The sequence below is a fragment of the Dromiciops gliroides genome, chromosome 1 (assembly GCF_019393635.1).
Source record: "Dromiciops gliroides isolate mDroGli1 chromosome 1, mDroGli1.pri, whole genome shotgun sequence".
In the NCBI taxonomy this organism is placed as follows: Eukaryota; Metazoa; Chordata; class Mammalia; order Microbiotheria; family Microbiotheriidae; genus Dromiciops; species Dromiciops gliroides.
The window spans coordinates 753,632,052-753,658,187 of NC_057861.1; the positions used below are offsets into that span (position 1 = coordinate 753,632,052).

The 26,136-nt window shown below is 46.4% G+C and overlaps 1 protein-coding gene, 1 non-coding gene and 1 pseudogene across 2 annotated transcripts in view; all 3 read left to right on the top strand.

Annotated features, from left to right (window-relative positions):
- Positions 1–17,539, top strand: part of DCP1A (decapping mRNA 1A) — a 44,571-nt gene extending 27,032 nt beyond the window's left edge. Inside the window, exons 6-9 of the mRNA XM_043977111.1 lie at positions 4,476–4,598; positions 8,555–9,226; positions 13,257–13,472; positions 14,707–17,539. Coding sequence (XP_043833046.1) covers positions 4,476–4,598; positions 8,555–9,226; positions 13,257–13,472; positions 14,707–14,787 — 1,092 coding nt within the window. The 3' untranslated portion in view covers positions 14,788–17,539. The remainder of the gene's footprint in view (positions 1–4,475; positions 4,599–8,554; positions 9,227–13,256; positions 13,473–14,706) is intronic.
- Positions 17,540–24,623: 7,084 nt separating this feature from the next.
- Positions 24,624–24,751, top strand: LOC122737819. The gene has a single exon (XR_006354589.1). It is a non-coding gene; the product is annotated as a U6atac minor spliceosomal RNA (small nuclear RNA).
- A 171-nt stretch (positions 24,752–24,922) lies between these two features.
- On the top strand, positions 24,923–25,852 carry LOC122737032 (annotated as a pseudogene).
- The last annotated feature ends 284 nt before the right edge of the window (positions 25,853–26,136 follow it).

Below are 26,136 nucleotides of genomic sequence, written 5' to 3' on the forward strand. Positions count from 1 at the left end.
TGTCAATCCCATGATGCTGTGCGGTGACAGGTCAGTGGGTGACTGGTGACAATAGGAAAACTTGACTTTTCTCTTTGAATTGTTCTGAATGAGGATTGTATTTTCTGATTCTCGCCATGCTAATGCACGGGAGGAGATTATCTCACTGGGCTCTGAAGAGCTTTGTGCTTGTTAATGTAACAGCAAGTGTCTCTGCAGCCCTTGGACATTTGACAAACACTTCACATATTTGATCATTTGATCTCACAACAGTCCTATGAGGTCAGTGCTCTTTTCATCCCAATTTGACCCATGTGAAGTTCTGAGAGAACTTGGCAGTTGGAAAGGTCTGAGGCTGGGTTTGAATTCTTCTCTTCCTGGCTGCATGTAGCGCTAAGCATTGGGCTTCCTGAAGAAGGCCCTGCAAAGGCCCATGAGCCTCTTCATGCTCTCCCCCTTTGCCCCTAGTCCCTGGTCCCATATTAGGGCTGCTCACAGAGGCTCATTTCTGGAGTGGGGGGCAGCGTCCTTTCTTTGGCCCCTTTATTCATTGTGCTGTGAGTTAACTGAGCTTTCCTGCACGTTGAAAAGGGTAAAGAAAATTTTTAGGGTGATGGTTTTCCAAATTTGAGAGACCATCTTATGTGCCAGAACACCAGAGCCCTTGTGTTTTGGTGGAGCAGAAACAATGTCTCAGTTTGTTCCCAGAAGCCTCAAGTGTGCCGCAGAACAAGCCTGAGACCCCAGCCCTGGGCTGGCTTTCTCCCAGAGACATGGCTCAGACTTTTGTTCGTCTGCAGGTACCGTGAGATTCTCTCCTCTCATACTCTGGGGGGATTTTAACCCTGGGTTGAAAGTTTCCATTTCCCACTCAAACTCTGAGATGGGGTATCTGCTGCCATTCATTTTCCATCTTCCTCTGTGGCAACAGTTAGAAAGACTTTGAAAGCCGCGTGATTTCCTCAGGGGCTCTCCTCCCTTCAGCAGTGTGGACTGCAGCTCTTCCTGCTTCATGAGTTACTCCAGGAGAAACTCCATCATCTATGGATGAGTCCATGATAAACCTCAGTAGGCTACACCCCAGGTACCGGGTGTCTGGGCCATCATGAGGCCCGTTCTTCAGGCTTTATTGACTTGGTAAGGCCTGCCACACTTGTGCTTCGCTATTGTCACTCCCTCTAACTCAGGCTCAGCACGGCCAGGGGGACCCCATGGATCCACTCTGGCAAGAAGTAATGTGAAGGCCGTGGAGCTGGCCTTGCATATTTCGTAGTTTGGGAAGCAAACAGCAACAAAAGAAAGGCCTTTGGCTTTAGCCTGCCGAATTGTCCTCCGAATCTTTCTGAGACAGTTCAGATGGAAGCAGTTCCATTCCCCGGCATGGTGCTAGTGAGCAGACTGTGCAAGTTTCCCAGGCATCCGCCAGTGAGGTCAGCACAGCGGCTCTGTCAACCTCCACACTTGGCTAGCTTTGACGATGTGTGCATCACCCTCATCACCTGTGTGTGCATCCCAGGAACAAAGACCACTGAGGTAAGGGGACTTATCCACAGCGTTCAGTTTCTCCACTTGCTGTGATGGATGGTTCTGTGCAGGGATGCTGTGGTGCTGGCTGGCGGAGAACCTGTATTTTCTTCTTGTTGATTGTTAGGCCAGAATTAGCACAAGCCTCAGAGAATAGGACCAGACACTGAGGTCTTCTCTTGAGCTGAATTGCCAAGCATTTGCAGAGAGCACGGCTCTGAGGGGTGGGCCACATGGCCCAGACACCACACACACAGTTACCCAAACGCCTGCTTTTATGCATGGAGATCTTGCCCAAGGCAGGCACTCACATGGAGCTCAGAAGAAGTGGCGTGAGAACACTCTCAAGGTGTCTCAGACAAACTTTGGAATCCATTTTGAGACATGGGAGACCACCTAGCCCGGCGTGTCTGCATCAGAGAAGGCGTTGTATCCTGTGAGCAAAGCAGAATTGCAGGAGCACAAAAGAAATGTGGGGTGTCCAGATCTAGAAGCATCTCCATCCCGAAAGGACTGTTTGTGCCCGACCTCTGGTAGAGCCTTCCAAACTCATATTGGACTGATCAGCCACAGCCTCTGTGCCTTGACCCCAACACCATGCCATTGGTCCTCTTTAAGGGTGAAGGAGGAACAACTGAGTTATACATATCTGTAAAGAAAATCTAGGATCAAGAGCAAAACCATGTGTTTTTACCTTCTGGGAATTACAATTCGGGGGGGGGGGGTGGCGAATGTAGCTTTGAGAAATGTCTTTTCTAAGGAAAATTACGCCCAAAATGTGGCCTGTGTGAAAGGTTTCCTAGGGTTATGATATAACAAAAACTCTTGGAAAATGGGTTGGATCTAACATTGACTTAACAGTGTTGGGCTCCTCATTTTCGAAACCACTTCTTCATAGTAGAATAAGCATCACCTCCTTGAAGGAGAGTTGTCCCTGTCAGAGCTTGCCTGTTACCTACAGCACATGAAGGAGAAGGGTGCAGTGACACCTGAAGTTCCTTTAGTTTTCTTATTGGAGAGAAAAGGCCTTCTCCATCCATGCCATTCTGGGCGCTTCTCTCTTGCCCACAGGAGCTTGTAGACCATGAGTCTACAAGGAGGGAGGCTTGTAAAAGCCAGGGAGATGTGATCGAATCCAGGATTCACAAGGATTCTAGTAAGTCAAGTCTGTATGAGGAAATCAGCAAACACCCAGACTTGAAGTGAATTGGATCTGCCGTCTCCAGAGTCCTTTATGCTCTGGCGGGTCTGTCTTAATCCCTTTGATTTTGTTGGCTAGCTTTTCCAGTCCTCTGGCTGTACAGCCTTAGCAAACAGAGGAAAGTAGCTGGCATCATGACCCCTTGTCATTCATTCCTGGATGTGGGAATAGGTGACCCAAGTCACCACCTGGATTGTGGTGAGTCTCTGAGCAGCGTCTTCCCCTGTGGCACCTGATTCTAGGCATTAAACCAAATGCTATGCTGATGGCTGATGACGGCCCTTATGGAAAACCGTGGCTGTGGTGAAATGATCGGTACTCTAAAGCCTAAAATTGTGTGGCCGTATTCAGGTAAGTGTAAACATCAGCAGCAGTCATGCACAGTTTAGATTATGTGGACAGAAAAATCGCATATTTTTGCCTTTACCAACTTTTGTTTGAACCCCTGCCACTATCAAACCTCAGAGTGATTGATGTTCTATCTGTACAGGAGCAAGAGGAGGGATGGGTGGCTTCTTTTCTGGGCTCTACTTCAGGCACTGGATTTTCTCCCCAGAATTATCATTGTGCTCTACAGGCTACCTCAAGTTTTAAATAGTTGTACCAGCAGAGCATAAGCTCAGGAAGGTCCCTCCAGATGGAAAAAACTGGGTATGAGTCCATTGATCTGTGGGGTCTCATCCCACTCCCAGTCTCCCTGAGTTTGGAGCAGCCAGGGAACGGCGCTTTGGGGCCCTAAGCAAGAGTAGGCCTAGAGAGCTTGCACTCTCTATTGGTCATGGGGGCGCCCTCACTGACAACGCTGACATCCCCAAAGAATTAGCATTGTCCCTTTTTCGGACACTTTCCAAGTAGAAGCCTAACCTTTGTTTTCAGAGTTGTTTCTATTTGGGGCATGTGGCTCAAAAACAGGCCCAGAAAGCTAAAAATAAGAGTTCCTTCTAAATAGTTTTTCATCCCATTTCCACTTGTTGCACTTTAAAAATAAAGTTCTATGAGATGGGCAGATTACTGTCTCAGGGGTTGGGGAGGTGAGGGAGAGAGAGAAAATTTGTAACTCAAAATTTTTTTAAATTAATGTTAAAAGGGGCAGCTAGGTGACGCAGTTGGAGAAAGCACTGGCCCTGGATTCAGGAGGACCTGAATTCAAATTCGGCCTCGAACACTTAACACTTAATTAGCTGTGTGACCCTGGGCAAGTCACTTAACCCCAATTGCTTCACCAAAAAAATGGGGGGGGCATGGTTAGGTGGCACAGTAGATAAAGCACCGGCCCTAGATTCAGGAGGGCCTGAGTTCAAATCTGGCCTCAGACACTTGACACATTAGCTGTGTGACCCTAGGCAAGTCACTTAACCCTCATTGCCCCACTAATATCTTTCCACATAACTGGGAAAAAATGAAATTTTTTTTAAGATTATCTTTATCTTGCCTTTAACAGATAGTTTTAAGGTCCCACTTAAATTGGCTGAAGCAAGTGGTGATTTCTGAAAAGCTTTTTATTGAGCTACATTAACTGAAATGTAATAATTGGTTTTTCCATTACTAGGAATAAAAGTAAATTATTGCTAGCACTTTATTTCCTAAAGTAAACCTCCTGAAAGTTCCAAGAAATTCTGGTTTTAGCACACAAAGGAAATGAGGACTTCTCAGTTTTCTTCGTAATGAAACACACCAGCTTTCTTATTCCCAAATGCTATTTGGAAATGCCCCTGGAGGAACAGATCAACATATTTATGGAATGTTCTTTTTCTTTTTCTTTTCTTTAAAGAATCAAATCACGGACTCAACTATCTCAAGCCCTGGGTTACAACCAAGCACTCGCCTCACAAACCCTGGCAGTGCTGAGGAAACTTCGGAAGAAATGTCCCCGGGATTACAAACACAAGAGAAGGTGTGTTGGCCTAAAGTTAGAATTTGTTCCCTGAGGAGACAAAAGAATCAGATTCGAGGAGCAGCGGGGTGGTGCAGTGCACTGAGCATTGGTCTTGGACTCGGGGACCTGAGCTCAAATCCAGCCTCAGACACTTACTAGCTATGTGACCCTGGGCAAGTCACTTGACCCCGATTGCCTCACCCTGCCTTGCCACCCTCCAGATTAGATTCTGACAGGAGGGATAGGCTACCGTCTGTAGGTCTCAGGTGTATGCGTGGGCACACAGTTCTTAGTCCCTGACCCTCCCCAACAGCTATCAGTAGGTCTCAGAAATAAATATTCTCTGCTGCAAAAACAAAGAGGCTGGAGATGAGGACCACACCTGAGATCTCATTGGTGTCAAGGAAACTCCTTCTCCCAGTGCAGGTTTGCACCTGCCTGGTTATGTTCAGTCTTGGCCTCAAGAGACTTAATGGCTTCTTCTTGTATGTGTCAGAGCGAAGACTTGAACTCGAGGCTTCTAGCTCATAGGCTAGTTCTTTGCGTGGCTACACTGCCTCTCACAGAAACAAATGTTCCTCATAATTTTTATATTCTTTTAATTGGTGAGAGGCAGCGTACTGTTGTGGACAGAGAGGCCGGCCTCAAAGCCTAGAAGCTTTGAGTTCTAGTGACCCTTTCCCCATCCCCACCCATTTTAGCTCAGTTACCCTAGGAGAGTCCCTTACTGCTCTGAGATCCTGAGTGGTCAGCGTGCCTTGGTAGAGGAGTTTCCTCCCCTGGGAGTTCCTACGTCAGTGAAATTCCAGGTGCGCAGGCCTGGCCCTGTTCCTTGAGTGGATCCTGCAACATAGCATGACCTCACCATTCGAGTTTAGCTTGAGACACTGGGCCTTTCATAGATGAACATGCTCAAAGGGCTTCTCTTGGAGGATTTCCGAAACATGGCCCCTCCTAAAGAGGAGTAAAAACGAACAATATTCTGGCGTGCTGATGTTTGCCTGCTGTCTGGAGCTATGTATGTCACTCAATTTTCTGATCTCTAAGAGCCCCTTCATGTGATTATCAAACTTATTTCCTTAGTGAAGATGGAACTTGAAATGATCTCTGCGCTATAATAAGCAGACAACCAGGTCCCAAGCATTTGCTTAGTCACCGTGCCATATAGTAGGAGAAAACAAGTGATGGACCAAGAAAGCTACCAGTCAGCTTCATCGTTTACTCTTTAGCCTTCCCTCCCTATGGGACTGTCATCCTGGCCTCGGGGGCAGGTAGGGAAACATTCATGAGAGAGAAGACAGAGGGTGGTTGTGGGGAGACTAAGGCTTGCTTTGTCTAGTGTCAAGATGGTCCCTTTGGTGGAGAGAACATGGATACGGTGTCTAGTGTTGCTAGAAGAAATCCCCAGTGCAGCTATGGAATTCCTCAGAGAGCCGTGAACTTCAGATGAGAAAGGAACAGGGTGGTTAAGCTTGATGTTCTTTACCTATTGGTCCAAATGATTGACATTGTTACATGTTTAAACATCCAGTTTTGACTCTGCACCTGTGGCTCCTTCCTTGAAATGGACTTCAGGTACCACTTCAGGACTGCCAAAGACCCTGATCACTTTTAGTAATTAGGGGGAAAGGTAGAGTGTCTTTGTCTGGTTCATGAATTGAAAGTCACTGACTGGTGGCCAAGCCTGTGCTGCCTTCTGTAGACTGGGCTAAGACCACAGGTGGCCCACAGCCTCCAAGCTAGAGGTTTTTTGTCTTGGCAGGAGCTGCCAGAGATTCTGCTCTGTCCCCATAGCCCTTGGCATCTCTTTGATGCCTGGGAGAAGAGTGCTGGATTGGGAATGACAGGATATGGGTTCAAATCCAGACCCTGCGCGTCAGTCATTGTCTGGATGATTTGGGGCCCCTTTTCTTGTTTGTAAAATGAGGGGTCGGACTTGACAGTTCTTCAGGCCCCTACAGGTCCAAAAAAAGTTACCAGTTCAGTGGCTTTGTTGAGGCAAGGGCCTGTGTCAAGGGGCCACCAATGGGAACTAGCTCTTGCCTTGTGGGAGCTCACTTCGTACTAGGGCAATGGGGAGCCTGTGCCTGCTGAGCAGAGACAGTCATGGGAAGAGGCAGCAGCGAGGAAGCTCCCCTCCAGAGTTCTGACCCTTGAGCTGGAGATGAGGCGAGGCTGTGGGAATGCAGAGGCATGTTGAGTGCCAGCAGCATCCATCTCATGGGCTGCCTGGGCGGCGGTGTGAAGGGAGAGGACACTCGTGTGATGGAGGAAGTTGGAGCCTTCTTGACTAAGCTGGAGGTTGTGTCCTTTACCCTCGGGTGGCAGGGAGCCAGGGCAGACTGTTGAACAGGGGTCACGGCGCCGTGGGTCGCTTAGGTCCTGCCCCTTATTTTACAGATCAGGTGCAGTGGTTTATCCCATCTCAGTTATTGAGCCCCAAAACAGTGCTGTGACATTGTTAGGCCTTGGGGGCTCTCCCAGGAGAGTGGGGAGAGCTTAGCAGAAGGCAGATCTGACGCGGCTTGTGTGGCAGGGTGACTCCATGAAGGGCCTTTCTGGGCAGCAGCGGGCTATAGCAGAGCGGGTGTTCCATTGAAGCCCGGCCCCTGCCGCTAGCCAGCTGTGGGAACTGAGCCTCCACTGCCAGGGGCCGGCTCGGGTGGTCTCTAAGACCCCCTCCTGTTCTAGCTCTCTCAACCCGGGGTTTGCAGTGAGAAATTGTCCGGTACAATGGGAAGAGCCCAGCATGTGAACCCTGGCTCAGAGTGACCTTGGGCCAGTCCCTACCTCATTCAAAGATTCTCTTTGCTTTTCTGTGAAAGAACTCCCTTTCGGCTCCAGAGCTGTGATAAGCCTAGGAAGTATATAGTGAACGTTGTTCTCTAGAGACATTTGAACATGACCCCTATGAAAATCAGGCACTGCCATTCTTAAGCTACAGAAAAGTCCGTTACAGAGGGAACCGTGAGTGCCTTTTCTTTGGACTGGCTTCCAGTCATAAAGAAGCGAAGTTCCCAAAATGATAATATATGGACTTTTCATCTTAGCCTTAAAATTTTATCCAAACTCAGGCTTTTTTTTAATTGGATAGAATTTTATTTTCCCAAATATATGTATAAACAAATTTTAACATCAAATTTTCAAAAAATTTGTGTTCCAACTTCTCTTCCTCCTCCATTCCCACCCCCCACCCACTAGAACTCAAGCATTTCAAAATAAGTTATACATGAGTACTCATGGAAAACATTCCCACATTGAGGAATTGTCAAAGAGGAAAAAATTTAAAACTCAGGCTTTTTAAGGAAGCTCTGTGGCCTTTTGACCAAATCAATTGAATGTCCTGGATACGGTGGCCTGTCCTAAAAGATATAGCTGGGATCTGAGTGCTTGGATTCTCTTTGAGCACATGGGGCAGCCATATTCTGTACACGTACTTTAAGACATCCCTTTGGGATCCAGATCAGAATGTTTCCCTTACCTTTGTTTACTAAAATAAGTCTCTTCTGGGCTAGCGGAAAGGTTTTCAAGTTCTGTGGGGGATATAACAACAACTGACATTTGGAAAGCCCCCAACTTTCGCAAAGTTATTGGCATTTCTTATCTCATTAGGTATTGCCTGTGTTAACCCTGTCGACTGATGGGGAAAACTGAGGCTCAGAAAAGGTTTGTGGCTTGCCATAGATCACACGGCTAGTCGATGTCAGAGGTCATGTTTGAATCCCAGGCTGCACTCTTCCCACTGGGCCAAACTATATTTCAGGGGATGAAAGTCCCCCCAAATTTGAACCCAGTTATTAAAACCCACGTTAAAGGCACCTTGCCTGGTGTCCCAAGAGCATCGCATGTTTTTGAGTTTTCTCATTCTCCACCTGACAAAGACTGTTCCTGAGCCCCTCACAGTGCTTTTCACCGATGAGCAGTAAGGGGGCTGCTCCATTGTCCTGATTCTCAGTGGTGTTGTTGTTTTGCAGCCTGCCCCATCGGGACACAAGCACCTCACAGTGGAAGAATTATTTGGAACCTCACTGCCAAAGGAACAGCCAACAATCATTTATCCCAGTTCAGAAGGAGTTGAGAAGTTGCCAGCTGACACCTCCCCCAAAGAGCATGACTTGTTCTCGCCATTTTCTTTTGAGTCATCAAGAGGAACACATCAGCCAGAGAATCCCATCGTCCAGTCCAGTAGCCCCAACATGGGGCAGCAGGAGGCCCCTGCCCCCATTGCCCCACCTGACAGGAAGAGCTCTGTAAGCTGCACAGTGCCCATGAGCCCCTCGGTGAAGGCAGCTCCGGCTGCTGAGGTCGCTGGGTCCCCGGCCCTGAAAAAGGCCGCCCAGCAGCGGTCTCCTCTTCTCGCCCAGCCAGCTCCTGAGCTGAGGCACAAGGCCCGGAATCTGATCACCACGCAGAGCCAGTTTGTGGCCCCACTGAGTGGGACGAGCCCCGGAAGCACTTCAAGTGCCAGTCTTCTCCACAAGCTCCAGCTGACACCACAACCATCGTCGCTCACCAAGAACCCCATCGCACCTCACTTTGCCTCATCGGCAAGCCAGCTGGCGACCCCCGAGAGCTTCAAAGAACCTCATGCCAGGAGAAGAGGAACCACAGCCACGCTTGGCATTCCTGGGAGGCCTTCCCTGAAGGTAGGAGTCAGCTCCATTTGGGCCTTAGAGAATCCTCTTCCCAAATAATCCTGGGGATTGGGAGCTTATTCCTGCTTCCAGTGTGGACATCCATTCCCTTCTGGGTCCTGAAGTTCAGTTCATAGAGGCCCAGGGAGGTGGATGGGCTTCAGTGCCAGAGGCAGGAGCTACAGAGTGTTTCACCAGGGAGGTCCTGGCTCTCACATTGGTGACTTTATAGCACCAATAACTTCAGTGCAAATGCCGTTGATAATTATGCCAAGCAGGAGGTAGGGCTGCTGGGGAGCATGGAGCTGGAAGCAGTGGCTGCAGTCCGATAGCAGGGGTCAGGGGTATGCAAACATTGCTGGTTTGGAGTTGAAAGGCTTGAGTTCAAATCCCACCTCTGCTCCTAACCAGCTGTGTGACCTTAAGGAACTCACCTGACCTTTGTCACTTTCATTCCCTGGTCTTTCCTGCCTCCCAGTTAGGCTTGAGAATCCTAAATGAGGTCGTGTATGTATGTACAGTAGTTGGTGTGACGCAGGGATTGGAGAAGGGAGAGACCATTGCTAGTCTGAGTAAATGGTGGTTACACAGATGCTGACAGCCAATTGGGTGTGGAGAGCAGGACAGGACAGTTGGTGACTGCTCGGAAGGGATGCAGTGTGGGCAGAGAGGATGAGGTCAGCTTTGGACTTTGGGTTTTGAGGTGTTGGCAGGTCATCAAGATAAGGGAATCCATTAGTACTGACAGTGTGTCCTGGAAGGTTGGGTCTGGGAAAAGTGATTTGGAAGCTGGCCATGGGAGGTGATCACAGAATTCATGAGTTGGGAGGAAGAGGAATAAGGGAGAAGACATTGTCACAAGAGTCAGAGGAGAGAGAGGGGATCGGGAAAGGAGGCCAGTGCCGGCAAGGCGGCAATTGCCCCAGAGCCAGTGCCTGATGCTCTGGTCGTTGTGGAGGGAAGAGTTTCACTAGAGAGAGACCACAGTGACTGCGGAGAAGAAGCAGGGGTTGTAGGGGAAGCTCAGAGGATGGTAGCTTGAGGGGCTCCAGGGTGGGTGGGAAATGTGGGCATAGGTGTAGGACATGAGAAGAAGCCTGGAGAGAGAGAGAGAGAGAGGCAGGCCCTCAAGATGCGTGAGTCAGAGTGTGGAAGGGGGAGAGAGATGGGATGAGGCCCGGGTCAGGCTCCAAGACTAGAGAAGAGTCACTGAAGAATTGAGAGGAGTGGCGCCAAGGATGCTGGAGGTGAGTGGGGTCAATGGTAAGGGCAGGTCAGGCTGGGGACTGAGATGAGGCTTATGGCAGAGCAATGCTTTGATAAGTACTTGATGATATCCTGGGCTTTTCATTTGTAGGGGTGCAGAGAGCCCCACCTTGTAGTTTGGGGTCAGCCCTGATCTTGTTTTCTTTTTTTTCTTTTTTTTTTTTTGTGGGGCAATGAGGGCCACGTGACCTGCCCAGGGCCACACAGCCAGCAAGTGTCAAGAGCCTGAGGCCGGATCCGAACCTGGATCCTCCTGAATCCAGGGCCAGCACTCTGTGCACTGTGCCACCTGGCTGCCCCCCGATCTTGTTTTCACAAGTGACTTCAGTTTCATGTTCTTTCAGGCGACATGGTTAAGACAAAAAACGGTACAAGAGCCCACACCTCCTGACAGTAGGAATTGAGAGAAAGGGAGACAAGTGAATCACTCTGCTGGAGCCCAGCCTAGAAGACTGCCCGATCCAAGCGCCTGATGCTCTGGTGTTTGCAGCTGACCCTTTTCTGCTTCATTTTTGCCAACTCTGACTGGTGATAGAGGAGATTGTGAGGGCAGAGAGAGCACCTGCCATGTGCTGTGCCCCTAGGCAGGGGTAGTATTGTGCAGCATCATGGGCTCCTGGAAAGGAAGCTGTCTGTCTGACAAGGGCCAGCTTAAAGACACTTGTCTGCCCTGCCCTGGATGGCCTAGTGTCAGTGGATTGGCCTTGTCCTTGGATCTCTGGTGGATCCAAGTTATTTGCTCTCTCCTATGGAGCTTCCTTCCTTACAGAAGAGTTGGGTACATATATACTTCTGCCTAATTGTAGCCCTTAAAGTTTCTTAATCTGGGGTTGTAAATAGCTCTTTACTCTCCCACCAGCCCCTGTCTCTGGCTCCCTGGAAAACAGCGATTGTGTGTGGTGTCGATGGTCTGTGGTGAAGACCAGTTAGCACTCCCTACATGTAAAAAACACTAGCCCAGTTTACGAAGCAAATGGCATCCTTTCCAATTTGCCGTGTCAGTACAACTCGGTGGTAAAGGGGGCGGCTAGGTGGCACAGTGGATAAAGCACTGGCCCTTGATTCAGGAGTACCTGAGTTCAAATCCGGCCTCAGACACTTGACACTTACTAGCTGTGTGACCCTGGGCAAGTCACTTAACCCCCATTGCCCCGCAAAAAAAAAACAAACTCAGTGGTAAAGTTTTCATTGGGTTCCTTGGCCCTCATGATTGTTACAGTTCCAGGAGCATTGCAAGAGACGTGCAGTAAGCTTTTCCAAAGGGCCTTTTATGTAGCAGCTTCACTTTGTGTGTGACCTTCTGGGTAGATTGTCACAAATTTCCTTTGTGTTTCTTTGGAATTCTACAAGTTCCTGATATCCCAGTGAGCTCTGATTTGTAACAGATTTTCCACCTGGGAGTCTGGAGACAGTAGTTACTATGAACTCCAGCTTTAATTCCTGTTTAAAACCGTATAGCTCCTTTCTTGGGGACCTCCACTACTCCTCATGCCCAGGGCTCCCAGCTGCCCCCATCTTACCTGAGCTGCCAGTCACGCCTGTCAAACTGAATGGACCCCAGAAGATCTCACCCTCCATTCCCTCCTCCCTCTTCTTCACCCCAGATTGGGCCAGCTGCCCAATGCTGCTTTTCCTCCCATCACATGCCTCGGGCCTCTCGCACTATATCATCCATGCTCTCCCCAGCCGCTGAAGACCTTTCTCCAAGCACACATCAATCCCCTAGTTGCTCAGCTTCAGCCTCAACTCCTTTGTATTCATTCTGAATAGAGAAGAACAGCTCGTTCTTGGTCCTTGTGTCCCCAATGCCTAGTATACAGTAGGCACTTAATGAATGCTTGTTGCTTGCTTATTTGAACCCTTCTTTTTCTTCCAGGCTTGGCTTAGGCACCACCCGGGCTTTCTTGACACCTGGCCCAGATCCCCTCACCTGAAAGTGATCCCTCCCTCCTCATATCTCCTGAGAGCACTTGGCCTCCCTCTCCTGCTCTTGTCCTGTTGGACTTTGCATCAGGCATATTTGTGCAGCTCTTGTCCATCCCTTTGGCTGGATTGTAGGATTCTTGAGGGAGGGTCCTGTGTCCACAAGGCCTGGCACAGCATCAGAGTAGGCCATTAAGAAGGGTTTATTCAGTTCAATGGCTGAATTTTGAAGGGCCTTTGATTGTGGGACTGAGTCTATGCTATTACTTGACATTATCTGAATTTCTGAAACAGGTGCCACAGTGGATAGAACACTGGGCCTAGAGTCAGGTAGACCTGAGTTCACGTCTGCCCTCAGACACTACCTCAGGGCAAGTCTCTGTTTGCCCCAGTTTCCTCACCTGAAAAATGGGGATAATAATAGCACCTACCTCACAGAGTTGTTATAAGGAATAAATGAGAATAAATGCAAACCATAAATCATTATATGAAAGACTAGCTGTTATTATCGTTATTATTACTTTCTCACAGGATGGTCTCATAGTTCTTTTAATTACACTTTGTAGCTTATTTCAGTTCAGAATGATTGATTCTCACCTGTAACTACTCCAAGATCACTCCAGTGATGGAAATATTTTTTCACCCTTTATTGATAACAAAATATTTAACCAACTGGAAAGGTTTTTTTCCAGACACCTCTACCAAATGTATATTCTTGGAGTGTGAGGTTTTAAAATTTGATGTTTTTCCTAATTCCTTCGGTCTTATAGCGTCCTTTCATTAGAATTGATTTCCTTTCTGCCTAATTTCTCTTTTATTAACTTCATTCTCACCCTCCTCCTTCTGCTGGCAGGTTTCCTCTCCCAAATTCATCACGTCAACAACATCAGCATCTTCATCCATCCTTTTGTCACCCAGTGTTTTCCAGCAGTCAGCGACAAAACCCACAGAGCTGGAGAAGAAGGCCAGCTCCCCTTCTCGCTCAAGTGGTGCCTCAGAAAATCCCACAAAACCTCCTTTGGTTCTCAGCAGGTCCCAGCTCCAGGACACATTAATCCATCTAATAAAGGTAATTGCTTGTCTCAGATTTTCCACTTTTTTGTTGTTGTTTGTTTGTTTGGTGAGGCAATTGGGATTAAGTGACTTGCCCAGGGTCACACAGCTAGTAAGTGTCAAGTATCTGAGGTCAGATTTGAACTCAGGTCCTCCCGACTCCAGGGCCAGTGCTCTATCCACTGTGCCACCCAGCTGCCCCAGATTTTTCACTTTTTGATAGAAGGAATTCAGTTTTGCATGTCTTCTTAAAGAGGCCAGAGTCAGCTGACCAATGCTTCCTTCCCCACAAAGTTATCAGGTCAGCTCTGTTTGCTTTAACATCCAATTGGGAATCGGAAATCAATAGATCCCAGTTTATTGGAAATTGTTCATGTGTCCGACTTCTTCTTGGGCTTCAGTTCCCTTTTCTAAAACAGTGCTCATGGACAGGTTCTGCTTCTCTGCAGCACAGCTGGTAGTCAGGGAAAGTTGCTGTGGCCACACCATTCACAGCATCAGGCTTCAGGCATGCTGTCTGGCTTCCATCTTCAGCCCCAGAAGGGAGTGAAGGCTCCCTAACAGGCCGGATCAGTACATCCCACCTGAGGTTTTCTAGCACAGCTATGGGTTAAGATGATTATGCTTGGGGGCAGCTAGGTGGCACAGTGGATAAAGCCCAGGCCCTGGATTCAGGAGGACCTGAGTTCAAATCCAGCCTCAGACACTTGACACTTACTAGCTGTGTGACCCTGGGCAAGTCACTTAACCCTCGTTGCCCCACCAAAAAAAAAAAAAAAAGATGCTTATGCTCTTGGTGCCAGAGAACCTCAGTTCTTCCCATGGAAGTAGGCCTTGGCTGTCATGGAGGCCCAGACTGCAGCACAGGCACAAATGTGGCTGGCATGCCCCCTTGCTGAGGAAGGGGTGAGAGCCAATTCTGTACACCTCTGCCAAGCTTCCTTCTTTGTTTTCATAATTAGTTTTGTTTACAATGGGAGCAGGATCAGCATATTCTCTGCCCCCTGGGGTCTTGGGGCTTGGCACCTTTAGGGCTAATCCAGGCAGCAGGTGCCCCAGGCCAGGCTTGAGCTCAGACCTTCACTCCCACCGCGCTGAGCTGCCTCTCCCCTTTTAATACCTTTGTTCAGGCACCTGTTGGGTGCCTTTTGTTACTCTTTCTTGGTTTGTGTGTTGTCTTTTCTGAGGTCATACTTGGCACCTGCCGTGTTGCCAGTTACCAGAGCCATGTCTTTCTCTCTCCCCCACAGAATGATGCCAGCTTTCTCAGCACCCTCCATGAAGTCTATTTGCAAGTCTTGACCAAGAACATAAACAACCTGCAGCTCTAGTGACTCGAGATGAAGCCAGCGGGCACCTTGTGGGAGTGAATGGGTGGCTGTCTGCCTAGAAACAAATAGTCATTAATGAGCTGCCGTGAGAGGGTTCCTTTTTAAAGAAACAGTGCTGAGTCTGGAAAGTCCTGAAATTGAGCCTAGGAGAGAAAAGAGCGATCCTTGTTCTTAAAGAATGTATGTAAGGTAATAGTCTCAGAAATGATGGAGATTTCACTGTGAAGCATCACCAGCAACCCTTTATTTCATTGGGAAAAACAGACCATTTATGGGAAATTGCATGGGCCTTTTCATCAGCATCAAACACATATGGAACACGGGGGGGGGGGGGGGGGGGGGCGATGGGGGACGCGTGGCCTCCCCCAGCTTGGAAGATGCACAGGGCAGGGCTGGGCCTGGCCTCGCTCTGGAGTAGAACAGCTCCATCCTCTTCTCCCTCCCTTGGAAGTGAAGTGCTCCTCATCCCAGTGACCTCATGCAGTCTTCTACCTTGCAAAGATCATTTGCTTCCAAAAGGGAGCCACCTTTAGCCCCCTTGTCCTGAGATTTGACCTCCTAGGGAAGTTCTGATCAGATGGAAATGCTGTAATGCAGAATAGTTTCCAGTTTTTAGGTCCCACCTAAGGTGAAGATGAATGCCTCTTGTTCAGCTGCAAGGCTATTTGATGTGAGTGGTGTCCTTGGGCCTTAAGGTCCTGAAATTTCGTGGTAAGGACTTATTTTTTCATTGTTTTCTTCATACTGACCAGGCCATGGTGAGTCTGGCCGCTGGTGTGAGAATCACCTTTTCTTTTGCATATTTCACTTAGTTCCACTTTTACTTAATTGGCCAATTGGCAAAGCCAAAATTCTGTTAGGCTTAAAGAAGATTTTTTTTAACTGCCAGGTGGTTTTAAAGGAGATATCAAGTTTCTTTTTATACATGAAAACTACTACTAAATGTAACCTCATTGTCCTTTTCTATCTAAGCATGAGTTCAAAACAATTTAGATCCCTCTTCTTAACTGTAGGGAAAACCCAAGCATTGGACCAATGCAGCATGACCCCTGGGGTCTAACTGTCCCCCACCCGTTTGACCAATAGGAATAAAGCTATTCAGGAAAGAGAACAGGGACATGCCCGTCACTTCATCTCCAAGTGAAAGGAATGCATGAAGTTCCAGCTTGGACTGGGCGCCCCCGTGGCTGCCCCTCCAGCCCACGTGTGAAGGCACCTTGGACACTGCTGTTCCTCCTTCCTGTGGTTTGTGTCTGTCCCCATGGGGCACCTGATATTTTCCTGTAGAATCCCACTCATTTCAGCAATAGTCATTTGACAGTAGCCTTTGGAACCAGTGTCCTGGTTTACAGGAGGACAGGTCCATCTGTCCTAGGTCGCCCAGGAGGCTGCGCCACTCGCTCTTCCGGGCACTGTCCCGATTTGTCCAGGCTGAGAAGGCGCCCGCAGCTCTAGCCGCTCCTGAGGACACGCTGCCAAGAACTGAGGCCCACAGACTCGGGACTGTTTCTCGGCTCAATCTGTTGAGCTTTCAAGGCAGCTAAGACGTAGGTTTTTCTAGCAGAGTTTTCAGTAGGTGTCACATATTAAGTCTATTAAATAACTTTAGCTCGGCCTTCATTTCTCTGCATGAAAGGATGTGGTTTCATTGGCTTTGCTTTATTTAATGAGCTTCCAGCTTTGCCTGTCCTGGCTCCTGAGTCTTGCTGATGATCCTGGTTTGAATCCAGGGAGGGAGGCAAGGGAGAGTAGGCACTCTGAAAGTACTTTGGCTTCTAAGACCTCGTACACGTTTGACAACCAAAAATAAATTATTTGGGTCAGCCAGGAAAGAGAGAACAAGAGAATCCTAAGTAGCCAGGAGCAAGTCTCAGGATCCCTGTGTCTGGTGCAGCAAAATGGGGGGGCTTTGGTAACTTGGGGGCTGAGGGGCTGATCATAGTGCAGCCTATGCTATGCTATCAGACCAGTCAGCCCCTGCTAGCAACTTGTTGTAACAGAAGCCTAAATTGAGATGATATTTGGAGCCCACTGGAAAGGTAGAGAGAAATCTTCTCTGGAGAGAACTTCTTTGACACTTTCTGTCATTTGTTCCATAGGCTTATATCCTTTAAATAGCTAATCTAAGGAAACCAGGTTTCCTTTGTGTGGAACTTAAAAATTTTAAGTGCCCAATTCATGGAGATTTTTAAAAGATTATAGTTTTAACCTCTATAATTACATATGAGAATTCTTTATAATGCATAAGCCAGGTCTACACTGCCATACTTCTTGAGGTAATTCAGGCAGGAGTATCTGGATAGGGCAGGCCAACCTCTCTGGGTAGTTACTGTTGGTCAGCCCTGCTTGACAGCTGTAGCTCAATCGCCTTATTACTTCCTCCAACCCGAACTATCCAGAACCTCGTGCCAGCTTGGATCGCTTGTTTACATTTTTGGCAGTGTCTGGGATAGATCCTCACAGGTTTAAAACGGCCAATTGAACTGAATGCCCAGAAGAAGGGAGCCTCACTCAGCAGTGTGGTCCTGGTGGAGCAGCTGCTGAGCTAGGATCCAAGGTGTGTCCTGCTAGTCTGGCCTTCTTGAATGGAATCACCTCCCCAAATTGATTGCTTCCCTTTCCAAATAGCCTCAGAGGGAGCAGCTAGGTGGCACAGTGGATAAAGTACTGGCCCTGGATTCAGGAGGACCTGAGTTCAAATGTGGCCCCAGACACTTGACATTTACTAGCTGTATGACCCTGGACAAGTCACTTAACCCTCATTGCCCTGCCAAAAAAAAAGAAAGAAAGAAATGAATAGTAGAAATTCCTTTAGGGGCAGCTAAGTGATGCAGTAGATTAAGCACTGGCCCTAGATTCAGGAGGATCTGAGTTCAAATCCAACCTCAGACACTGACACTCACTAGCTCTGTGACCCTGGGCAGGTCACTTCACCCTCATTGCCCTGCAACAAGAAAAAAGAGAGAGAGAGATACAAGGTCAAACAGCCTCAGAGGCTTTCAATACTGACTTCTGCCACAAGAGGGGTTCCCAGAGACTTGTTACCATTTTGAACAGGGATGTATTGTTTTCACTAAAAGAAAGTTAATTTGGATTTTACTTATTCTAAGAATGCAGAAGCCTAAGTTAGAATGAATTCTTTCCAAACAAATTCTGTCTACCCAAGCACTTCTCTCCAGTGATAATTTTTTTAAAAAGAAGAAAGCCACATTGATCCTTCTACCAAAAAAACTCTTTAAACCTGCTGCTTTACTTTTCTTTTCCCCAAAGAACCTAGTCTTGATTTTTTTTTTTTAATTTTACCTAGTCCTGACAGTGGCTGCTGTTCTGTAATTCACAGGGAAGTGGGAGAGATACAGGAGCCTGAGGAAGTAAAAGCTGCCCATGAGACAGGGCCATTGGGAAGGGTTGTAGAACAGGGCAGAGGTAAAGCGCTTATGCTTGATTCAAATTGTTTCATTGAACAAAGAATGAATAATTGTCTTCTTGCACATTTGCTGCTGAACAAACATTTGCTTTTTGTGGATATTTTATTATTCAGGGCTCCTTTGTGAAACCAATAATGCTGTTTGGATGAACCTATTTCAATATTAAGGAAAGGTCCAGCAGACACAGTGATCGGCCTCAGACTTAAAAGAACTGGATTTAGGATAATCAGCCCTGGGGCCCAGATCCTGGCCCGATTTGTTTTCTGCTTAATTTAGGAATGATGTGTGCAATATATTTCACCTCCAATTTGTATTTGCCATCATCAAAACTGTTAAGATGCATTATTCATTTTTAAGTGAGACAACATCATTTTCTTTTAGTCATTCTATTTGATTGATTTACCAAAAGTAACATCAGAAATGGTTTCTGATTTTTTGTGTTACGGTTTAATCTCTGCTTCACCCATTCTTATGATGTGCTGGTCTAAACATCGAGCATTTATGAACATGTACTGTGTGCTTCCCTTCTTAGGAAGTGGATGGAAGAATCTCTGGAAATGGGTCTTTTCTGTTCAACATCGATACTGCATCACTAACTTTTTTTATTATATGAATTTTCTACCATCCATGTGTGTTTGCAAATATTAAGTTATTACATGTTTTAAACTGAGCGTTTTTCATCCTAAATTTTGTATGTTTGCAAGTATATTTTTTTAATAAAATTTCAAAACAAAGTTTTCTCACCTACAGAATTTTAAACTGTGTTTTCCTTTCAATTCTAGAAGAATGATCCAGCTGCATCCCTTTGATGTTGCTGAGATCCCCGGCCAGTTCTCTGGCAAATCTTGGATCCCCCACATCTCTCTGCCTCAGCTCACCCAGCTTGTGGGCTCCCACCCTGCCTTGATTGATTACTGATGTTTACCTCAGAGCATCTAGGTTGCTAATTAAGAAATGCATGCTCTTCTCCGCCTGATGGCAGAAGGTGAGAGGTCACTCTACCATGCACGCACAAGTAAGGAAATACATCTGCAGACCCATCTTGTGGAGTTGGTTCAGAACACTTGTCGGCCGCCAGGCTCCTGCAGTCTGTCCTAACACCTCCCAACAAGCAGGGCTACTCCTGCTAATCTCATTCAGGGCAATGTGCTTGGCAGACAGCATGTTGTCAGTCGTGTTTACCGAACAGACTCAGTCAGTTTTCATTGCCTTCCTTTTTTGAAGACAGCCCTGTGCCCAGGTCTTGTGAGGGGGTGCGCGGTGTGCAGGCGCATCCACACACACATAGGCATGCATACTCAAAGTTAAATGGTGACCCGAGAAAACCACATAAGACCCTACCAAGCAGTTACAAGTTGGGTGCTAGTTGAAATGGCTCACAGAGATTTCTCATAACTGCTCTGTGAATCAAGTGGCTGAAACATTCGGTGCTGGAAGAGAACTGGGTCTGGCAGAGGCCAGTTTTCTTGCCTTGTGGTCACACCCTTTCCAAACAGGAGATCCGCCCCTTTTGTACAAGACTGGCACCGTCGCACACCAAAGTGACTCTGAACACACAGATACCAGGGCTGGGGGTTCTGAGCACAGAGTTCCAGGTTCCTGAAACTTCCCTGTTTTCTGTCCAGAAAACTTTAAAACCCATCCTTTAGGGGCAGCTAGGTGGCACAGTGGGTAAAGCACCAGCCCTGGATTCAGGAGGACCTGAGTTCAAATTTGGCCTCAGATACTTGACACTTACTAGCTGTGTGACCCTGGGCAAGTCACTTAACCCTCATTGCCCTGGAAAAAAACAACCACCAAAAAACCCAAAAACCATCCTTTACAGAAATCCTGAAAGGAATGTGTGGCTATACATGTGTATACATGCCTCACATGCACTTGGACACACATGCATTTCCCACCTTTGTGAACTATCTTTTACCTCACTTTGTATCAGCACTTAGCTCAGTGCCTGGCACATAGTGTGCCATACTGACTGACAACGGGCTCATGCACAGCACTGGCAACGACTGTAATCCTGATACAATGATATTAGCATACTGTAATTTATTACAACCCCGCTTGACAATTTTCTGGAGAACTTTCCCAGAATTATTTCATTTGATACAGAATAATTACACATTTAGGAGGGAAAATATCCTTATCCATTTTGTAGCTTAGGAAACAGGGACTAGGAAATTGAATTACAACCCAGGTCTGAGCACCACGAGCCAAGAACTTAGCACTTCCTCTGCTCTCACAACAGCGACACCCACTAACTGACATTAAGTAGCCCCAGACCAAGTGGTGCTGTTGTAATCCCTGCATGTTTTTGTGTTTTGTGTGTGGGTTTTTTTGGTGAGGCAATTGGGGTTGAGTGACTTGCCCAGGGTCACACAGCTAGTAAGTGTCAAGTGTCTGAGGCCGGACTTGAACTCAGGTCCTCCTGAATCCAGGGCCGATGCTCTATCCACTGCACCACCTAGCTGCCCCAATCCCTGCATGTTTTACTGCTGTCAGTGGGTCTACCTTGAGCAGCCAACCACCTCCCCTTCCCCCACACCTCATTTACTGTTCTGAGTCTATCATGGGCCAACAAACTAGGTAACAAAACTGCTGGGCCTGTAGCCAAAAGAAGGCAGGAGAAACATGGAACAGGAGTCTGGCTGGTGTCACTGTTGACACCCTTTCCATTATTGTACGTGGAAATCCCACCACAATTGAGTAGCTAGTCTTCAAAAATGGCAATGGCTAAAAAATGAATCCCCTTCATTGCCAACTTTTTCTTCCCCAGTGCTTAAACAATGCCTAGCATATGGTAGGCGCTTGATAAATGCTTATTAACAAAACTTTATAGAAGGCCCTCAAAATCGTCTCTCTCTCTCTGGCTCTTTGTCTCTCTTCCTTTCTCTCTCCCCCCCCCCCCTCTTTCTGTCTCTGTTTCTATTTCTGGTTCTGGCTCTGTGTGTGTGGGAGTGACACACACATACACAAGATTATGTAAACTGAAGGAATTAAAGCAACTGACACCAGAAAAAGCGGGGAGGGGGAACCCACACAGGCAGAATTAAAAGGATAAGCTGGGATAGCTAAATCAGCCTGGGAGAGAGGAATAAAAGAACTAGATAGAGCTAAAAATGGGAGGGGATTATGATGATGAAACTGAACAGAATGGAAAACTAAGGAGCTATTTGCAGAAGCCCCAAATAAAACAGCCCACCCAAATAGATCATCAATTTTCAAAACTGCAGTGACAAGGGAAGTATCCTTTGAGCTGCTAGAAGGAAGAATGTTATTTGGAAAATTCAGATTGGGAGCCAAGATGGTGGAAAGAAGCCAGGAGGTTGCCTGAGCTCTCCTTAGTTTCCCTTAAAAACAACATTAAATAAGCTATCTATTCCCATATGAAAAAATGCTCTAAAAAACAGCGTTAAATCAAGCCTCTAAACATATTCTGGAACTACAGAACTTAGAAAAAGACAGAGACACAATTCCAACTTGAGATGATTTAGAAGACTTCAGAAAAGGTCTGTCTCAGTTGGGCAAAAGGGGAGGGCAGCACAACTCAGATAGCGCAGCCCACCGAGGGAGTCTGGGCAAGCACAAAAATTGAAGAAAACAATTCCTTAAAAAACACAATTGGCCAAATTGGGGGGGGGGGGGATTGACCAAATGGAAAAGGAGGTGCAAAAGCTTACTGAAGAAAAATTAGAATTGGGCATTCATCTTCCCCTTAGGTGGGAACTAAAAACTGGAGGATGCTCCAGTGAATGCTGGAGGATTTATTTCATTGGGAAAAACAGACCATTTATGGAAAATTGCATGGGCCTTTTCATCAGCATCAAGCACATATGGAACACGGGGGGGGGGGGGGAACGCGTGGCCTCCCCCAGCTTGGAAGATGCACAGGGCAGGGCTGGGCCTGGCCTCACTCTGGAGTAGAACGGCTCCATCCTCTTCTCCCTCCCTTGGAAGTGAAGTGCTCCTCATCCCAGTGACCTCATGCAGTCTTCTACCTTGCAAAGATCATTTGCTTCCAAAAGGGAGCCACCTTTAGCCCCCTTGTCCTGAGATTTGACCTCCTAGGGAAGTTCTGATCAGATCTAATTAAAGAGATAAGGAAGGAAACTACATCTTACTAAAAGGTACCATACATAATGAAGTGATACCAATACTAAACGTATGTGCACCGAGTGGTATTGCATCCAAATTCTTAGAGAAGTTAAATGAGTTACAAGAGGAAATAGACAGGAAAACTATACTAGTGGGGGGACCTGAACCTTCCCCCGTCAGAACTATATAAATCAAACCACAAAATAAATAACAAAGAAGTTCAAACCATGAATAGAATTTAGAAAAGTTAGATATGATGTCAGGAGAAAATTGAATGGGAATAGAAAGGAATATACCTTTTTGTACATGGCACATAGACAAAAATTCACCATGTATCAGGGCATAAAAACCTAACAGTCAAATGTAGAAAGGAAAAAATAGTAAATGCATCCTCAGATCATGATGCAATAAAAATTACATGTAATAAAGAACCATGGAAAGATAGGCTAAAAATTAATTGGAAACTAAATGACCTCATCCTGAAGAATGAGCAGGTCAAACAACAAATCATAGAAACAATAACTTCATCAAGGAGAATGACAGTAATGAGACAACATACCAAAACTTATAGAATGCAGCCAAAGCAGTTCTTAGGGAAAATTTTATATCTCTAAATGCGTACATGAATGAAATAGAGAAAGAAGAGATCAACGAATTGGACATGCAACTAAAAAAGCTAGAACAAGAACCAATTAAAAATCCCCAATTAAATACTAAACTGAAGGGAGCAGCTAGGTGGCACAGTGGATAGAGCACCAGCCCTGGAGTCAGGAGTACCTGAGTTCAAATCCGGCCTCAGACACTTAACACTTACTAGTTGTGTAACCCTGGGCAAGTCACTTAACCCCAATTGCCTCACTGAAAAAAAAAATACTAAACTGGAAATCCTGAAAACCAAAGGAGAGATTAATAAAAATTGAAAGTAAGAAAACTATAGAATTAATCAATAAAACTAAGCTGGTTTTATGGAAAAAATCAACAAAGTAGATAAACCTTTGGTTAATTTGATTCAAAAAAGAAAGAAGAAAACCAAATTACCATTACCAAAAATGAAAGGGGTGAGTTCACCATCAATGAAGTGGAAATTAAAACAATAATTAGGAACTATTTTACTTGAATGTATGCCAATAAATTTGACAATCTAAGTGAAATGGATGAATATGTACACAAATAGAAACTTCCCAGATTAACAGAATAGGAAATAAAATCCTTAAATAAGCCCATCTTAGAAAAAGAAATTGAAGAAGCCATCAATTAACTCCCTAAGAAAAAATCTCCAGGGCCAGATGGGTTTACAAGTGAATTCTACCAAACATTTAAAGAACAATTAATTCCAGTATGACACAACTTATCTGGAAAAATAGGTGAAGAAGGAGTTCTACCAAATTCCTTTTATGACACAAATATGGTATTGATACCTAAACCAGGCAGAGCCATAACAGAGAAAGAAAATTATGGACCAGTTTTCCTAATGAATATCAATGCAAAAAAAATCTTAAATAAAATATTAGCAAGGAGATTACCACAAGTGATCACCAGGATAATACACCATAACCAGGTGGGATTTATACCAGGAATGCAGGGCTGGTTCAACATTAGGAAAACTATCAACACAACCACATCAATAACAAAACTAACCAAAATCTTATGATTATCTCAATAGATGCAGAGAAAGCATTTGACAAAGTACAGCACTTATTCCTATTCAAAACACTACAGTGCATAGGAATAAGTGAGCTTTCCTTAAAATAATAACCAGTTGGGGCAGCGAGGTGGCACAGTGGATAAAGCACTGGCCTCGGATTCAGGAGGACCTGCATTCAAATCGAGCCTCAGACACTTGACACTTAACTAGCTGTGTGACCCTGGGCAAGTCGTTTAACCCTCATTGCCCTGCAAAAAAAAAAAATAATAATAATAACCAGTATCTATCTAAAACCATCAGCAAACATTGTATGTAATGGGGATAAATTAGAAGCATTCCCAATAAGATCAAGGATGAAACACGGATGTCCATTATCACCTCTATTATTTAATATTGTACTAGAAATATTAGCTTTAGCAATAAGAGAAGAAAAGGAATTAAAGGAATTAGAATAGGCAAGGAGGAAACAAAACTATCACTCTTTGCAGATGATATGATGATATTCTTAGAGAATCCTAGAGAATCAACTCAAAAACTACTTGAAACAACAACTTTAGCAAAGTTGCAAGGTATAAAATAAATCCACATAAATCATCAGCATTTCTATTCATGACCAACAAAGCTCAGCAGCAAGAGAGAGAAAGAGAAATTCCATTTAAAGAAACTATAGGGTGTTGTATGAAAGGAGAAAAGGTTAGCGCTGCCCTTGGTAAGAATGGAAGAGGTCCTAGTGGCCTTTACAACACATAGACAGTTAAGGCATTGCCACCTACTCTGTGGCATCTCACCAGGTTTTTGTGGCCATGGTTGCTGTGAGCAACTTTGAAGAGCGGGACACCTTTCGAGAAGCTTGACCAAGGTGCCATCATCATGAGACCCTCCAAGTCAGGACTCTGGCAGAGTTCCTCTATCTCATCTCAATCATCAGAGGCCATTTTACCATTTCTCCTCAGAAAACAAGCATCGAATCATGGTTGGATTTAAACCTACAGATGTGCCCCCAACAGCCACCATCAAGTTCCTTGGAGCTGGCACTGCCACCTGCATCGCTAACCTCATCACCTTCCCCCTGGACACAGCCAAAGTTCAGCTGCAGATTCAAGGAGAGAGCTGGGGGGCCATCCAAGCTTCCTCTGCCACTGCCCAGTATTGGGGTGTCATGGGCACCATTCTGACCATGGTGAAGACTGACGGCCCTGGCAGCCTGTACAATGGGCTGGTGGCTGGCTTGCAGCACCAGATGAGTTTTGCCTCTGTCCACATTGGCCTCTATGACTCTGTCAAGTAGTTCTACACCAAGGGATCTGAGTATGCAGGCACTGAGAGCCGCCTCCTGGCAGGCTGTACTACAGGGGCACTGGCAGTGGCCATAGCCCAACCCACAGATGTGGTGAAGGTACGTTTCCAGGCCCAGGCTCATGCAGGTGGCAGCCAGAGATATCAGGGCACACTGGATACCTATAAGACTATCACCAGAGAGGAGGTGCTTTGGGGCCTATGGAAAAGAACTTCACCCACTGTTGCCCGCAATGCTATGGTCAACTGTGCTGAGCTGGTGACATATGATCTCATCAGAGATGCCCTCCTGAAGGCCCACCTCATGACTGATGACCTTCCATGCCACTTCACATCAGCCTTTGGGGCTGGCTTCTGCACCACCATCATTGCCTCCTGTGGACGTGGCCAAGACGAGATACATGAACTCCGCCATGGGCCAGTATGCCAGTGCTGGCCAGTGCGCCCTAACCGTGCTCCGGAAGGACGGACCCCAAGCCTTCTACAAAGGGTGCATGCCTTCCTTCCCCTGCTTGGCTCCTAGAATGTAGTGATGTTTGTCACCTACGAGCAACTGAAACAGGCCCTAATGGCCACTCGCACTTCCAGGGAAACTACTTTCTGAGCCCTCTCCTGCTAGCTCTCTGCCGTACACCCCTCCCCTTGGAGTCCAGAACCCCAGCCTGCCTCCCATCCCATTTTTCTCCCTTCTTCCTCTCCTCCCCTGAAGAACCCCCCTGCCCTAGAGTTAGCCCAATTTTATCCTTTCCCATGGCAGCCTCACCCAGTTCTTAAGCTCTCCTTACTTCTAATAAAACCAGACCAGAACCTAAAAAATCAAAATAAAAAAAAAAATAAAGTTAACTGTAGGGATTTTCAGATGAAGAAATCAAAGCTATTGCCATATGA